This window comes from Archocentrus centrarchus, chromosome 9 (assembly GCF_007364275.1).
Source record: "Archocentrus centrarchus isolate MPI-CPG fArcCen1 chromosome 9, fArcCen1, whole genome shotgun sequence".
Lineage (NCBI taxonomy): Eukaryota > Metazoa > Chordata > Actinopteri > Cichliformes > Cichlidae > Archocentrus > Archocentrus centrarchus.
Genome location: NC_044354.1, coordinates 21,428,487 through 21,446,343, shown reverse-complemented (window position 1 = coordinate 21,446,343; position 17,857 = coordinate 21,428,487). Strand labels below are relative to the sequence as shown.

The 17,857-nt window shown below is 41.1% G+C and overlaps 2 protein-coding genes across 3 annotated transcripts; both read left to right on the top strand.

The window, feature by feature from the left end:
• Positions 1-811: 811 nt before the first annotated feature.
• Positions 812-4,758, top strand: vgll4l (vestigial like 4 like). The gene is made up of 5 exons (XM_030738115.1): positions 812-1,003; positions 2,665-2,788; positions 2,920-3,157; positions 3,728-3,809; positions 3,960-4,758. The coding sequence occupies exons 1-5, from the start codon at positions 937-939 to the stop codon at positions 4,259-4,261; spliced, it is 813 nt and encodes a 270-aa protein (XP_030593975.1). The 5' UTR covers positions 812-936; the 3' UTR covers positions 4,262-4,758.
• A 5,283-nt stretch (positions 4,759-10,041) lies between these two features.
• slc20a1a (solute carrier family 20 member 1a) lies at positions 10,042-16,492 on the top strand. Of its 2 annotated transcripts, XM_030738356.1 has the most exons (11): positions 10,042-10,175; positions 10,922-11,570; positions 11,699-11,839; positions 11,956-12,041; positions 12,394-12,490; positions 13,652-13,771; positions 14,601-14,810; positions 14,905-15,376; positions 15,465-15,650; positions 15,722-15,806; positions 15,935-16,492. In XM_030738356.1, the coding sequence occupies exons 2-11, from the start codon at positions 11,222-11,224 to the stop codon at positions 16,088-16,090; spliced, it is 1,902 nt and encodes a 633-aa protein (XP_030594216.1). In that variant the 5' UTR covers positions 10,042-10,175; positions 10,922-11,221; the 3' UTR covers positions 16,091-16,492. The 2 variants fall into 2 exon arrangements, with proteins under 2 accessions (XP_030594216.1, XP_030594217.1); XM_030738357.1 differs by lacking the exon at positions 13,652-13,771.
• The last annotated feature ends 1,365 nt before the right edge of the window (positions 16,493-17,857 follow it).

The following is a 17,857-nucleotide window of genomic DNA, read 5'->3' as shown; positions in this document are numbered from 1 at the left end:
CTTTTATAAGAGTAGCTCTTTATGACGTTAAACACAACTCACCAAACTGTTAGGGTAAGAGTCACAAGCCTGTATATCAGCAAAAATAAAAGAAAAAACACTGCAGCACAAATGAGTATTTCTCATTATGTTGTACAGATACACCTTAAAACAAATACATTACTAAAGTTGTTCTTTTCTTTTTTCTCAAGAGCCAATGTCACGTATCTAAGTGAGTGACCCCAAGACCTTCTACATGTGGCCAGAGTCCCATTACACTCCGAAGAATTTTTTCTTTCTCATGGCAGCAGCATTTTCAGGTCTTAGGAGTCTTTGTCTGGCCATCAACAAAAAGCCCTCGGATTACTGGTGAGGCAGGCTCAGAGTGCAGCTGCATGCGTGTATGGGCAGGTCAGAGGAATGACTGGAGCTCCGGTGGGCTAAGCACTCAGAAAAATGCAGTTTGGTGAGATTGCAGATTAGGAGGGAAGGAGGGGGGTGGGACAGGTGCTGACTCCGTGTATGGGGAAACCCGCAGGCCACTCTACAAGGAACTAACAGAAAGTTGTTACTGCTGAAGCATCCTATGCAAGATAAAGTGTTGAGTAAAGTAAATGCTTCTCTAATCAGTGTAAAATGTGTGATACTATGACATTTCGCGGCTTCTATTTTCCACCTTTGAGATGGGCCTAATGCTGCAGGTACATTCCCTACTATACAATACCAATACTGGGTGAATAAGGGATTTTCATTGGCCCTGGCAGCAGCCAATAGGAATAGAGGAAATGAGTCACAGGTCTTTCCGCGCTCACCTGATACTTCACCTGACGGCGCTCAGACCCAGCATCTCATTACCTTTCCAACACAGTCTATAACTGAGGCTCATTGTATCTTGTGAAGTCCAGCAGTCAAGGTGTCCGTCAGTACTCGGGATCAGCCAGACAAAGATAAGGAGCGATGGCTGTGGCTAACTTCCAGTACATTACTCGGATGAGCAGTGGCTTCAAGGTCTACATTTTAGAAGGTAAGCTCGATTAGCACATTTTCTTGATTTCCTCAAGTTGCTTGATGACAGCGGATACTTGATTTATCTGCGGGGTTACATCTCTGCTGATATATATATATATATATATATATATATATATATATATATATATATATATATATATATATATATATATATATATATATATATATATATATGAGAGAGAGAGATGTGTGTGTGTGTTTAATGTATATTTTTCAATATTATATAAACAATATACAATATCTGTGTTCATAAAGTGGTATTTAGTCTGTCTGTGATATTTAGGTAAATTCAGTAAGTTAAGCAGAAAGAATCAGATATGGTGACAATCAAATAAAAGCCAGAGGAAAACAAACAAGTTTATACACTCTTAGAAATATGTTTAGCTTTTTGGCTCATATATTTCATACACTGACTCACAGAATAAGGGACTCCTTGTAAAAACTCACTTGAAGCTTGAACTGAGATTTTCTAAACTGTGCACTTCTGTTGGATAACAATAAAATTGGATTTAAATGCAGCGAACCAGAAGGTCAGGAAGCATATTCCCTCTGCTAATAAGGAAGAAATAATCATGCCCGAGGCATTAGAAAATCAGCATAGGTGTGGTTATACCTACCTACTTAACCACCCCACCCCCCGCCCCCCACCCCCCCTTCACAAAGGCACTCTGTGTGAAGGAATAGCTCACATGTGTTGGAGAGTTTAGGTGGTAGGAAATGTGAACTGGAGCGATCTGTGTTGGTGTGAAGGCTTTTTTTTCTCTAAGAATGCAAAGCAGATTTAAACAGACTGTTTATGGCACCAGACCCCATTGTTTCTTTAAAAACACCCAGTTGTTGATTTGAATACAGTTTAGCCTCCCATCAGTGTGAATTTCCAAGTGTTAACTGAGCATACAGTGAAAAAGTGGCATTACAGCATTACAGTATTTGTGTTTTGATTGTATGCATTACACATTGGGGAATGGGGATGTGACTGCAGACTGATTTAGCAAAAAATATGTCCCCATGTGGCTTTGGTTCATTGCAAACACTGTGACCTCTAGCTCATTTTTTGTATTTACCCTGCAGTCTAGGCATGCTTTAAACTCCTCTTATTGAACAAGTCAATGACATCAGCAGCTGCTTGTAGATGTGTTTCAACTTGTGTAATTTCAAAGATCCAGGATGTGTACGTGTTAACTTTGATGGGCTTTTCGCAAATGGTTGCCGCCCAAATCAGGGTCCTCAGACACGGGGAAAAAAGTTGTTTGGGCCCTTTTGAGTGTGTGAGCGTGTGATCGGGCTGAATGCCAATATGCAGAAAAACAACATTTACCGTTAGCATTGAATCAGCTGTGGAGTGTTGTAACCCTCACTGATCAGGTAAATCGAGTTCTGCAGCTTAACGGAGTTTACGATTAACGGTGACACACAAAAAAAAAACACTTTCCCACGAAAAGCAGTCGTGCAAGTTGATGTCATGGATCAAAACAAGCAGTTACTCATTACTGACTGCTACACACCATTGCCAATTAGTTACAATCACAATATATGGTCAGTTTTCTGAAGGAGAATTAGCATTAGCAAGGGAACCATATCAATACTTTGATATGGTTGTATTTCTTTAAAAGCTTGCGTGCTTCTTCTAATTCCGCACTTCATTTTGTTTTACAGGTCAGCCTCATCTCAGAAGCGAAGACAGGTACAGACATATGACACATGACCGGGCTCGAACCCAAGCAGTGTATCCAATCAAACGCAAGCGCAGCTACGAGAGAGGTCTGACTTTGGAGGAAAGGTTGGTAAAACTGCTTATTAATTTTGCTATGAACACCTTCATTTTACAAATGTGACTTCTTAAATGTAAATTCTGTAAAAAACAAAAAAAAGGCAGCGATAAGCGTCTGACCCTCTTTGAAATCATTTCAGACGAGAGCGAGCGATGAGCCGAAGCAGACTGGCCCAGAGAGCAGCCCCAGCAGTGTTCAGCAGCCAGCAGAGTCCAACACAAACCCTGAGTCCAACACCCAGCCCCACCAGTCCTCTGCCCACCCATGTGTACTGCACACCAGTCATGGATGAACCTCTTGCCCTCATTAAGAAGCCCAGAAAAGACACTGAAAGTGCAGAGGAAAAGACTAAAAGTACTTCATTGAGTCAAATCCAGGTAATTCAGCAGAGCCAATCGAGCCAATCTACTTTATTTCATGAAAGAGTGAGGATATTTAGGTGGTCAGAACTTGTGGCAATACTGTACATCCCCATAGCCTCAGCATAGCTACAGGCCACCAACTGCAGTGATACATTTCCTTTGTGTAGTCAGTGAATCCAGCTGTACAAGCATTCTACTTCTAAGCATGTATGCAGGCCTAAGCTTGCCCGAGCTATGCAATCCAGCCGGATTCGGGAAGAAAATGTGAGCAATGGAGGGAGGAATGTCATCAACAAGACCAAACAGACCGCTTTCTTTCTGACCTGTTTATGCCACCACACTGGGAGGGATCTGACTTTTACGCGCAAACCCAACCAGTTTATTCAGTTTTCAGATCATGTTGTTTTCCATTTAAACTGTTGCAGTTGAAGAGTGAGTAAACAGTCACATTTAACCGGTGTCACAACAACAATTCAGAGTTTGTGGAATGAAGAGAAAAGTCAACCCCTGGTTAAAATCCAGAGGCACTTTCTGTGTGCTTTTCGTCTAATTGATGACCCACTTATTTTACTTTTTTATTTTCAGATGCGTCCCTCTGTGATCACCTGTGCCTCCTCGTTAAGAAACCCCTCCTCAAGATCTGAGGGCCACAAAAACAACTCATCAGGTCAGCCTCGCACTCTTTTGGAATGAGCTCATTTACCAGACGTTCCCTCTCCAGTGATTACACATGCATCATAGTGTATCTAACCACACACTTTTACTGACTCACTTAGGTGTGTTTGTAAAGTTTTGTCAATCGTCTTTTATATTGCAGCGGTTCCCAAAGGCAACTATGATCATGTCCTTGAGGAGCATTTCCAGAGGAGCTTGGGTGTAAACTACCAGAAAGCTCAGTCCCAGCAGCTCTCCATCAGCGTGTCTGTTGACGACCACTTTGCCAAGGCTTTGGGAGACAAGTGGCTACAGATTAAATCCAAGTCTTCTTCCTGTTCTTCCACACCTCCCAGCAGTCCAAGTGTCACTCACTCCCCCACCTACAGCCACAGCCCAAATCTGTGCCACAAAGAGCCCACCAGCGGCTCAGTGCTACCATCCAGCCACTGGTCTGTTAATTAAAACAGAAATAACATCTGATCCTGGTGGAAACTGGACTTGTTGTGACTTTTAAAATTTCACTGCCACTGTGTGGAAAGCTCTGCTGTCTGGCTGCAAATTCCAGTGCCGGTGTTGAGAGAGCGAGCTTACAGATGCAGGAGTGCTGTCGATTTGGATCTCTGTATCTACAACCTTAAAACAGCGACACAAACAAATGTAGCATTATTGATTTGTTGCATTTCTATCCTCTGCTTGCTGATAGCATTTGAAAAGTTGAGATAATGTAGATGGTGATGTGGGATGATTGAAAAATCAGCCAAAAAAAAAAAAAAATCCTTTACATTTCTTTTTGTAAGTGTGTCATTTTTCTAAAGCAGTGTGAATGCCGCAGTTTCATTGTATTATATTTATAATCTGATTCCCCTGGGTGCCTTATAGTCTAAGTGACTAGCCTATCTGCTGTAAAATGTGCTTTTAAGTTGTACACAAAACAGACAATTAAACAGACCTAAAATAAATATCGCATAAATCCTTTTTGTGTGTTTGTTTCTTGAACATGAATGTTCACTGGCAAATCTGGACAACAGATGTCCCCAGAAAATGAAAAGGAAACTAAACATGTTCCAAAAGGAAACAAATCTCCTTTCAAACTAAAGAATCCAAGGACACCTTGTAAAGATAAGGCAGGGTGGTGTACCAGACAACCTAATTTCAGTAGTGAGTCAGTGTGTGTCTGCAACACATCCGGCACTCGCACTGTTTTGCACTACGAGCTTGATGCCACACACACACACGAGTGGAAATTAAATGGATGCATGGGCAACTCATTCTGTACTTTTTCCTGTAAATTCAAGAGAATGCAGGGAGCAAGTTCCAGCAGGCACAAAGCCCTGTGAGCTGACATTCCTGTCTCCTGAGAAAATGACCGTGTAAGATCCTACAGATCCTGTTTGGCAAGGGATAGGAGGGAGGGAAGTGGGGAAGAAAGGGTTGGGCTAACATAGGCCTGAGCATGAGAACCAGCCACGCTCTTCAGTTACTGATTTGCATGTCCTGTCTTGTCAGATTTTAAATGTAATAGACAACACAACAAAAGGGGGGGGGAAAAAATCATCCAAAGCTTCTGTCTTTGAAATTACAGTGTTGAGCTATCTGGAAAGAAGTGAGGATTAGCCTGACTGTCATGACAAGCTGAACATATAGAGAAGAAAGCTCTAAATCAGGGGTGAGGTGAAAGAGCAAACTGGAAATCTTCTTACTACTAAACTAAACTACTAAAGCTAAGTATTAAATATGTCGGCTACTTGCAAATGTGGTTTGAGTTTAAACATCTGCACAATTCTTAAAATCCACCAAACAACGACGTGAAGTTTGCACCTAACAGACTGTGCGCGGAGTGCGTGCATGCATACAGCAGCAAACCGTGACCTAACCGCTCATTATTAATTTTCCTCCTTAAGACACAAACTGGTATTTCAACTCATCAGCCCGCGTAAATTGAGCGCGGACAGTGATGCCACCTGGAGGCCCTTAGGTTAACCTTTTACAGCTGACATTGCCAATTACAAAGGGTTTCATGTTGCATGATGGAAAACTCAAATAAGTAAAAACAGAGCTCTGTGGGTAAAATTATTGATAGGGGACCTTAAGAAATTTAAGGAAGAGGAAGATTCTTTGCCCAGTTTACCACTAGGAGGCAACTAAATATCAGTCCTGACTCATAATCCACTTCGCATGTGCTCTGACATTTTCATTATTTATTTATTACATTGTAGGAGGAAGTAATATTTCTAAAAAATACATAATAGGTGGTGCACCCTACCAGATGAAGTCATACTCTTCAGTTACTGAAGAGTAAATCACTGTATGTAAAGCAATGAGATGCACTCTGTTCAAACATAGTAAAATATTAACATGTCCCGTCTATCAGCCACTGCAGTTCAGCACAACTAAGCTGAAAGTGGCTGACAGATATAAATTATATAGATCAACTGGCCATGAGAATGCCAAGAGAACAGCTTCTCATGCTGCTGGAAAACAAATGCACACTGTTGTGTGAGGCAACAAGGGCTGGTAATTACAATCCTGAATACCTCAAACATCACAGAAAACAACATTTAAGTCCAGGCAATAGTAATTAAGTATGCCTCACTATACAGGAGATTGGCTAACCTTTCTGGGAAAGTTCCTTAACTTTCTTTGGTTGTTCAAAAGGTAGGACTCTGTCAACAAATTGAGACTCTTTTTCTAAACAATTCCAATTCCAAGCACTGATCTCATGAGAACATGATTGCCTGGAAACACTGTGTCTCTGTGGCTTTGCGCGTGATTCATTTTTCAAAGTTCTTTTTCAAGCTTTGTATTTACATGACAAAAGATAGTTATCTCAGATAACTGTTTAAATGCAGATTCACAACTGCAAGTGAATGTGATATGAAAGAAGCCCTTTGACACGGCTTTATAATGCGCTGTTTGTACAGTGCATTACATGTGATCCGATCTTTAATACTTTATTAGACAATAAATCTTTGTACAAAAATATGTATTTTTTATTGTATGCTTGTTTATTTTGTTGGTTTGTTTTATTGAAGGTCAAATAGGTTGTTACTGATTTAGTATTTAAGTTTTTTTGTATGTTTCTATCTTTTTTGTCTCTTGGAAAAATGAATAAATATATAGAATTAGAAAATAAATCTTTGTGAACATTAAATTTAAATGAATAAATATCAATTAAAAAAATATTATGTTTATGTTGTATAAAACATAAACGCCAATATCATTTGTGTCATTCAAGTGATATAAAAACTGAATTCAATTGGAAAACCTTGCAAATAGTCTTGTTATGTAGTGTGTCTGCTATAAATTGAATCATGTAGAACTCCACAAGGGCATCATTTGTATGTAAAGCAGCCACAGAAACAGTCAGACAGAGAAATGACTCATCCATGTGGATGACAGATATTCATCTATGATTATAGCTGATTAAAGCTGCCGTAATTCTTAATCAGATTTTCTTTTGCTTTAGTAACGCATGATGACTGAGTGGGTGTGTATGTGTTTGGGTTTGTGTAGGTTATATACAATGGAGAGTGTCAAACACTAGAAACACACACGCGTGCGTGCGCATACACACACACACACACACACACACACAGACGCACACACAGATCTACAGTTGTGGTCACAAGTCCACATACATACATCATCATGGGCATGAATGTCATGGTAAATTGGGGTTTTAATGCTCTTGTTCCAGAGTGGAATGATCGTGCAGCATACGTCATTATTGACTTTACAAAACAAGAATTGGGTGCACAAGTTTGAATACATTTAGGATTTTCTCTCATCCACACAGGCTCAAATATACATACACTCCCACTAATGTTTGGTTAAATGTCCCTTAGTAAGTTGCACTATGACCAAATGCTTTTGGTAGCCATCAACAAGCTTCTGGCATAATTCTGGCTGGATATTTGACCACTCTTCTTGGCAGAAGAATCAGAGTTCATTTAAGCTGGTTGGTCTCCTGGCACAGACCCGGCTTTTAAGTACAGTCTTGAGATTGGGGCTTTGAGAAGGCCATTCCAGAAGCTTAATATTAGCCTGCTTTATCCCTTCCAAAACCAGTTTTGATGTGTTTTTGGGATCATTGTCCTGCTGCAAGACCCAGTTGTGTCAAAGTTTCAACCATCTAGCTGTTGATTTGAGGTGAAGCTGAAGAATCCTTCATTATTCCATCCACTTTGTGCAATGTACCAGTACAACTGGCAGCAAAACAGCCTCAGAGCATGATGTTACCACCACCATGCTTGACAGATGGTGCAGTGTTCTTAGGTTTAAAAGCCTCACTTTTCCTCCCTTAAACATATCTCTTGCCATTGTAGCCAAATAGCTCAATCGTTGCCTGACCATAAAACCTTTCTCCAGAGGACATTTGGCCCGTCCCTGTGGGAAGCTGCAAATTTCAGCTGAGCTTAAAGGTGTCAGTTTTGGAGCAGAGGCTTCTTTCTTCCAGTCCATGGCGATGTAAAATTTGGAAACTGTGTGAGCAGTTTCCAGTTCATGGCAGGCATCAACCTTGGTGGTTACTGGGTTGTTCCTGAACATCCATATCAATTTCCTCTCATCTGAGGGCAACAGTTTGGGTCTTTTTCCAGACCTTGGCAAAGTGGTGAAACATCTGAATAACTTGTACTTAAGTACAGGTGTTTGAACTGATGATCTTGAAATCTGCATTTGTTTAGAAATGGCTCCAAGAGACCTTCCCAACTTGGGTAAAGCTACAATTCTCCTTCTTAGATCCTCACTGAGTTTCTTGGATTTTGTTCCCATTGTTCTGAGTGTTGGTCAAGCCAATGAGTGCTGTCAAGCAAATCCTTTTTGTTGCTGGCAAACAGAAACTGCCTTCAGCATCACTTATTAAAAGATTTAAGTGAGTGCATGTATATATTTGAGCCTGTGTATATAAAGTACTATTGACCCTGTGTGGATTTGAGAAAATCCCAAATCATTTCAAAATTTTGCACCCAGTTCTTGTTTTCTAGAGTGATTAAAGAAGAATGCTGTACAGTCATTGCAAACTGGAAAAAGAAGAGTTTTAAGAAATCATTAAAAGTCCAAAATTACCATGACTTCCTGTCCACGATGAGTGTATGCAAACTTCTGACCACAACTACATTTAGTTATAATGATTTTCTTTCATTTGCTAAGATATAGTGCATTTGCATGTACTGCATGCATTTCCGGTCAGTAAAGTACTTTTTAGGCAATTTGAGCTTGCCACGTCCATTGGAAAGGTCACAATTTTCCACAAAGCCCGGCACTTGTGTGAACATGTCACAAATTACATCATCCAATCAGCACTTATTAAATAAGTAATAAAGCGGAACTGATCAGCAGATTTGGAGGTACTGTAGCATTTCAGAAAAGAGTGTGTTCTGCTGACGATGATGCCAGCCTGACACTCTCCTGGAGTTTCTCAGTAAATGGACTCTTCATGGATGAATAACAGGTTGATAATCAGCACGGTTTGTGGCTGCTGCGTCACATTCATTGCACTTACTTAATGAGCTATAGAGTCTACAGGTGATTCTCTAGCTTAAATTTGACTACAGTCTGTTTACTACTGGTTTAAAAAAAAAAAAAAAAAAAAATATATATATATATATATATATATATATATATATATATATATATATATATATATATATATATATATATATATATATATATATATATATATAGTCAGAGATTTGGAGAAAACAACTAATAAGGGCCCCAAGATTCCCGGCAGGAGTAAATTACACACATCAGTACTAAATTACCTGATAACACTTATGGCCTCTTATAACCTTGGTGGGTGTAACTTGATAAATTTGACCAGTAGGTGGAACCAAAGTCACGTTTGTTGTGTCCTACCCACTCAATTTTACGTTTTAATGTCCCTGTTCTTAGAAATGGGCAATATTCGGGGAACACCACAATGATTACATCCAAACAGTAAAAGCTTAACAACCATAAGCAAACTGTCGCCAGAAATATTTCACTTGCTTTTCTTTTGGAATTAGACTGAGAGATGGGCTATTTCAGCAACACAATAGACATTTGTCTTTCTTCGGCGCTAAGATAAATATAATTTGGGGATAGGGTTAAGCAATATAATCACCAGACAACTATAATTACTTTTTTCCCCATCAACAAGCTCGATAAACATTAGCTCGAGAGCAGCCGGTGTCCCATGACTGCTCTGGAAAGGCGGGTTCTCACTAGTAGCTCAATATATAAACCAACCTCCAAAGGGAGCCTCAAACACTGCAGGCCGCTGGACTGGCACCTCCTCCGAAGGCCTCTCACTTTGCATAACACCTGCTCAGGAAGCCCGTTCACCTGACAGTGACACCCAGCAATCGGAGAGGACAAAACTTTGGATACACATGTAAGTGTCACTGACCTTACTCTCTACTCACGCTGCCTTTTGTTTTTATTCCTAGCGCGTTTGAATTATGCAAGAGCAACAAGGGAGCTGAGTAAGTGTGCACAAACTTCCAGACCAGTTATTTGTAGCTCTCAAAGCTCTTTTTGAAGTTTTAAGTAGGATTTGTTTGTGCAAGTGTGATTTGAAAGGCTACTATAATGATGTAACTCTCCTTGTGTGGACCTGTTGAATGTGTGAGAGAGGAAATGAAAAATGAAGGCAGTGCTGGGTTTATTTTACTTTCTTAATCACACTTTACTCACCAAAGGTTAAACAAAACTAAACCAGCTGGTATTTTACTGCTGCCCGAGTCTCTGTGAAAATAATGATTAACACAGAAGCCCTCAGTAAAACTGTACAGCTGTGTGTTTCCAGTAAGGTGCCACGCTTATGTGCTGCTTTCATCATCATAATAATTTTATGAATTGCTTCAACAAAGTGCTCTACAGCACAAAGTATAGCTCATGTTATAATTAGCTGAGCTCTCCTGCACTCTGTGGGAATACCAGTATAAGGTGTTATTATATTGCTGATATAAAATACTTCCTTTTTTGTACCATTGGTCAGTAAATCATGCATACCGAACAAAGCTGTGCATACTGTTTGGCTGTTTCAAGTACTGCAGTCTGGGTTTGTTAATATGTAACTGAGCTCAGCCTTTCCGAGGAGAATCAGCCACTAACCTGCGTGTTTCTGTGTTCTTGCAGTGTGCATCATCAGAGGCTGTGTGTCACAATGGATTTCTCTCCCATCTGTATACCTTGTCATTTTACAATAAAGCCTACAGACAAACCCTGCATACCTAGCTAGCAATTAATTCAAATTTCTTTCCCACTGGAACTTTTAGATCTGAACTAAAGGGCTCTTTTATTTTTTATTGTGGTAGTAATTTATTTATATTAAAAAAAAACATATTACCTCATAAGTTACCATCAAACCAGGGGGAAACAATTTGGCTTTGGTATAACAGTGATTGTTACAATATTTAAGTTATATTGCGAGTAGTGATGTATACAACTACAGTAGCGACCCTGGCTGCTGCCACCACCGTGGCTCTGGCCTCTCAGTCTGACATGTCGAGCTACCTGTGGCTGCTGGTGCTAGGCTTCGTCATTGCCTTCATCCTGGCTTTCTCTGTGGGGGCCAATGACGTGGCCAACTCATTTGGTACAGCAGTGGGTTCTGGAGTGGTCACTTTGCGGCAGGCCTGTGTCCTGGCCACTGTCTTTGAGACGCTCGGTTCGGTCTTGCTGGGGGCCAAAGTAAGCGAGACCATCCGGCAGGGGATCATTGATGTCCGGATGTACAACGGCTCAGAACATGTCTTGATGGCAGGATCAATAAGTGCTATGTGTGGTAAGTACTCAGATAGTAATGACGTCTTCATGCCGTTGAATAACAAGCACAAATTTGTACCGACAATATTCGGCTAGTGTGTTTTCAGTGATTGTGAGCGCGTGCCTCGCTCCTGTTTTGTTCCCCAGGCTCTGCTGTGTGGCAGCTGGCAGCATCATTTCTGAAGCTCCCCATTTCTGGAACCCACTGTATTGTTGGAGCAACAATTGGGTTTTCCATGGTAGCCAGAGGTCACCAAGGGGTCAAATGGATGGAACTACTACGCATTGGTGAATATGTGTTTTTCCCCAACATGAATACAAATATCTGTTAAATTTGAAATGCAAGTCGAGCTAAAAGTGCATTTGGTCAGTAATGCATTCAAAATTTGTTCTGCTGTCCACAGTGGCCTCCTGGTTCCTGTCCCCTGTGCTGTCAGGCATCATGTCAGGAGTTCTCTTCTATTTTGTCCGTAAATTCATCCTGAATAAGGTAAGGCTTATTCACTGTGACTAGTCAACAAGTGTCCTTTAACACAACCAATACTCATTCACCATTCAAAATAATACCTAAGTAGAAGTAGAGAGTCATGTGAAGGTTACTGATTAAAAGCATTTCTATAAAATTGACATAATTTCACTGCTGTAGTCTAAGGGTTTTTTAGCTGAGCAATCAGGACCCTCAAAGAGTTAAAAGATAAATGTAGAAGCGCCAACTGTTGGCTACTTTAGATTCACATAAAGACTGAAAACAGAGCAAACTGCTTGTGTCTAAGTATATTTTTTCAGTACATGTTGCTACATTTAAAAATCTTACATATAACTGAGAAAGTCTATTTTCACAGGCAAACCCTGTCCCCAATGGCCTGCGAGCCCTGCCTATCTTCTATGCCATCACCATGGGCATCAACCTGTTCTCTATCATGTTTACAGGAGCACCAAGTGAGTAGCACATCCTCAGACTGCACCCATCATTCTTGTGATTGTTGCTTAACACACTGCACTACTGCTTCAGCAGTTGAATTCCTGGAAAGAGGATGAGATTTATAAGTGTCACAAGATGCACAGAGAGCTGGTGACAGGCTTTTTAGGAGAAAAGTTGGTGGCAAATACTGAGGAGGCAGTTTCATGAAAAAAATTTAAAAATCCAGTCATTCTCAGCCAAGCAGTTTCTGGAAGCTGTGGGTCAAAACTTAAAGCAAGCAAACATAACAAGAAAAAAATTAGCTAGCTCTAAAATAAATTTGGCTATTAAATGGAACATTTCCATCCCTTTTTGTTTTGTTTGCAGGCTTGAACTAATCAAGAAGTCAACTGGCATGGGCCCTTCACTGAAGGTTACAGGCCAGTGTGTATGGGTCAAGGAAATTAAAAAATCCTAACTTCCAAATTGCACCGTACTACAGTGCATGCTCCAGTCCAAGCATTCTATTTTTAGACCATACACCATAGTTATTCATTACGCATCTTAGCCGTCTGTGCAGTTTGCAGAGTTTGAAGCCAGTTTGGCTTCACGTGCACGTTGAAGATGGGGAACGCCCATGCAGCCATGGCTTAAATCATGTGACCTTTTAGTTGTTGTTAAGCTGCTATTGTCTGTGAGGAAAAACAGGTAAGTTAAGTTATTAACTGTTGCCACATTAACCTATTTACCTGGTTAGTTATTCACTGCCAGCATTAGAAGGAAAGTGAAATTAATGTCTTTAACAGCAGGTTTTTTAATCTCTGGGCTGCAAGACTGCTCTCTTTCACATTATCTGATTGAAGGAGCGTGTCCTCTCACTGATACTCTTCTGTGTAAGAACAAGCTGAAATGTTTCATAATTTCTTATGAAATCACATGACCACAGCTTACACAATTGTGGGGGGGGGTATTTTTTTTTCTCTGTTTTGGTTTACATGAACCCATGAGGGTTGCGCTTCTAAGATGTGACCATGTTTCTAAAATTAACCAAAGATATGCATGAATGTAAAAGGGCCAACAGTTTCTCTCTCACTGTTTTCAAAGGATCAGACAGAGTTGTGAATGAATTAGTTAAGCGTCTCGTTTTTCACCTTATCTGAGACTGAGCTCTCTCTCATGCACCTGTCTTGTGTGCGCAGTGCTGGGTTTTGACAGAGTGCCGTGGTGGGGTACGCTGTGCATTTCTCTGGGCTGCGCCGTCGTCACAGCTTTGTTCGTTTGGTTTGTTGTCTGTCCGCGCCTCAAGAAGAAAATCCAAGGTGGGTTAATCTGACACTTTTAGACTTTAAACTTTCAAACCATATATTTAAAAATGTGGTTATTGTGGCTGAAAGTACATAACAATTTTTTTATTTTTTTTTTAAAGTTGCACAAATTAGCTGACACACCTTTCCTACACAGCAAATTAGCTACATTGTGGTGGAGCATATTTAAAGTATTAGGCAAATTCAGTCTGGATGAAAATGTATTATTAGGTTGACCTGAGATATAATTGATCCCCAACAGTATATGGATGCACTGGTTCTTACAGTGTGCCTTTCTACTCAGTTTGAGCACTCAAGGCTCTTTGTACTGCAAGTCTCAATCACACATTCATCTACACACTGCTAAGTACTTTTATCTAACATTCACCACACGTGCGCACGCATGCCAATGGATATATCAGCTACTCAGGGTTTAGTATCTTACCCAAGGACACTTCAATACATTGACAGGGGAATCGATCCGCTGACCTTCCGATTGGTATCGCCACAGATTCCCCCAACATAAAATTATATGTAGAATAGAACAGAGTAAAATAGAATGGCTTTATTGTCATTTTAAGCAGCGCAAACAATGAAATTTAGGAATGCAACTCCAATATGGTATTTAATATAAAGCATAATAATGCATAATAATAAATGTACCATAATAAATATGGTATAAATATAATTTTATAAATAGAAAATTAGTCCTACAATTACAAGCTACAACATTAACATGATGTAACTAATGATGTATTGATTTTATTTTTGCATTGGCATCACCTCTTTTGCTTAAGTTAAAAATCTGAGTGCTTCATTCATCACTGAGTGTAATGTACTCCAGGACAAACAGTTGCTGCTCCCTGTGCAACTCCACTCATGGAGAAGAGCTCCAGCAAACCTGCGCAAGCACAGCAGTCCACAATACCTCATGAACACCGACCACAGACCCCTCCAGCAGACAGTCAGAAGGTGGCTTTCAAACTCGGAGGCTCGGAGGAGACTGATTTAGACAGCATTGACGCAGAAACCAAAGACCTAGACATTGCCAATGGTAATGACTTGAATGCATGCTCAATCAGATTCTAAATATTTAATTTAGTGTAACCACAAGTAACTCTGACTAAGTAAGCAATTTATTCTCATAGGTCTAAATGGGACTGTAGGCCCCATGGTGATCACTGATCCTCACAGTGGACGGTCCCACACAATCCACAAAGACTCCGGCCTTTACAAAGACCTGCTACACAAGCTCCACATGGCCAAAGTCGGTGAGTGCATTGGTGACAGCGACACAGAAGAGCGGCCCATCCGGAGGAACAACAGCTACACCTCCTACACCATGGCTATTTATGGAATTCAAGGAGATCCTAGGTACAAAGATGTGGATGGTGGGCTGCAGAGGAGACCGAGGGTGGACAGTTACAGCAGCTACAGCTCAGCAGTGTCCAACAGGAGTGCAGCTCTGGAGGGCAGTGTGACTCAAGAAGCTGGCACAGACCTCGCTTTGGAGGAGGATGAGCTGGAAGTCGACCAACCTTCTGTTTCCTTGCTTTTCCAGTTCTTGCAGATACTCACGGCGTGCTTTGGCTCCTTTGCTCATGGAGGGAATGATGTCAGGTAGGCAAGGATGGTTTTCTTCTGAAGAATTCATGTATATTTGTTTATTTCTGTGACTTACAGTAACTTTTTTTTTTTTTGTCATTAGCAATGCTATTGGCCCACTGGTAGCTCTCTGGCTTCTGTATGAGAGTGGCTCCGTGTTGTCCAGTTCACCAACGCCTATCTGGCTGCTCCTGTATGGTGGCGTGGGCATCTGCATTGGACTCTGGGTGTGGGGTCGGAGGGTAATCCAGACCATGGGCAAAGATCTCACCCCCATTACACCCTCGAGGTATGCAACCAACAACTAAAATCCTGGTTTGTGTTAAAGTCACAGCATACTGACATTTTCTTCTCTTTTAGTGGATTCAGCATTGAGCTGGCCTCAGCAATCACAGTTGTGGTGGCATCCAATATTGGTCTTCCTGTCAGCACAACCCACTGCAAGGTAATGAAACTAAAATGCCTGTGTTTACTACAAATAGATGCATGTGTTAGAAGTAGGTGAAATTTTGTGCACATGTAACGTATACATGAGCACATTACCTGATGAACTCTCGAATTGTGTGCACACAGGTGGGATCTGTGGTGGCCGTGGGCTGGTTACGTTCCCGGAAGTCAGTTGACTGGCGTTTGTTCAGGAATATCTTCATCGCTTGGTTTGTTACAGTTCCAATCTCTGGGCTGATCAGTGCTGCCATCATGGCTCTCTTCATATATGTTATTCTGTGAGCCTAACACTGTCCAGCTACACTCCTACTTGAGCTGACGGACTGTGGTCAACACTCTCATAAGTCCTGTGCTAATAAAACTGTTCTGTTCGTTCTCCATTCGCTAATGAGTTATATTGTATCATTCAGTCAAGCCAATTATTTTATCTCACGGGGTCACGTCTTTGAATTATGTAGACTCTAAAAACACTTTTCAGTTATCGAAAAGACTGTGATCTTGTATATCCCCTTGTATATTTGTATAGAAGCAATGCATGTTTTAATCAAATGATTCAGTTTTGACAGGAAAGAATGGGCAGCAGTCGTATGTTTGCATATTTGAATATAGTAAAATATGGAGTTGCTTGATTTGACGAGATGTCAGTGTATTTTACTCACCATTAAAGATTTTCTTTTACAGAAAGATGCTTTTTGAGTGTTTAATGTGGGAGGGATGGATTAGTTGAAACATCATCATGGCATGAATTTGCTCTGGAAACTATTAATTTAAAGACTCCCATTGAAGTTTCACCATTGTCAAAAGAAATACAAACATGTACAGGGGTTGGACAGTGAAACTGAAACACCTGTCATTTTAGTGTGGGAGGTTTCATGGCTAAATTGGACCAGCCTGGTGGCCAATCTTCATTAATTGCACATTGCACCAGTAAGAGCAGAGTATGAAGGTTCAATTAGCAGGGTAAGAGCACAGTTTTGCTCAAAATATTGCAATGCACACAACATTATGAGTGACATACCAGGGTTCAAACGAGGACAAATTGTTGGTGCACGTCTTGCTGGCGCATCTGTGACCAAGACAGCAAGTCTTTGTGATGTATCAAGAGTCACGGTATCCAGGGTAATGTCAGCATACCACCAAGAAGGACGAACCACATCCAACAGGATTAACTGTGGACGCAAGAGGAAGCTGTTTGAAAGGGATGTTCGGGTGCTAACCCAGATTGTATCCAAAAAACATAAAACCACGGCTGCCCAAATCACGGCAGAATTAAATGTGCACCTTAACTCTCCTGTTTCCACCAAAACTGTCTGTCGGGAGCTCCACAGGGTCAATATACACAGCCGGGCTGCTATAGCCAAACCTCTGGTCACTCGTGCCAATGCCAAACGTCGGTTTCAATGGTGCAAGGAGCGCAAATCTTGGGCTGTGGACAATGTGAAACATGTATTGTTCTCTGATGAGTCCACCTTTACCGTTTTCCCCACATCCGGGAGAGTTATGGTGTGGAGAAGGCCCAAAGAAGCGTACCACCCAGACTGTTGCATGCCCAGAGTGAAGCATGGGGGTGGATCAGTGATGGTTTGGGCTGCCATATCATGGCATTCCCTTGGCCCAATACTTGTGCTAGATGGGCGCGTCACTGCCAAGGACTACCGAACCATTCTGGAGGACCATGTGCATCCAATGGTTCAAACATTGTATCCTGAAGGCGGTGCCGTGTATCAAGATGACAATGCACCAAATACACACAGCAAGACTGGTGAAAGATTGGTTTGATGAACATGAAAGTGAAGTTGAACATCTTCCATGGCCTGCACAGTCACCAGATCTAAATATTATTGAGCCACTTTGGGGTGTTTTGGAAGAGCGAGTCAGGAAACATTTTCCTCCACCAGCATCACGTTGTGACCTGGCCACTATCCTGCAAGAAGAATGGCTTAAAATCCCTCTGACCACTGTGCAGGACTTGTATATGTCATTCCCAAGACGAATTGACGCTGTATTGGCCGCAAAAGCAGGCCCTACACCATACTAATAAATTATTGT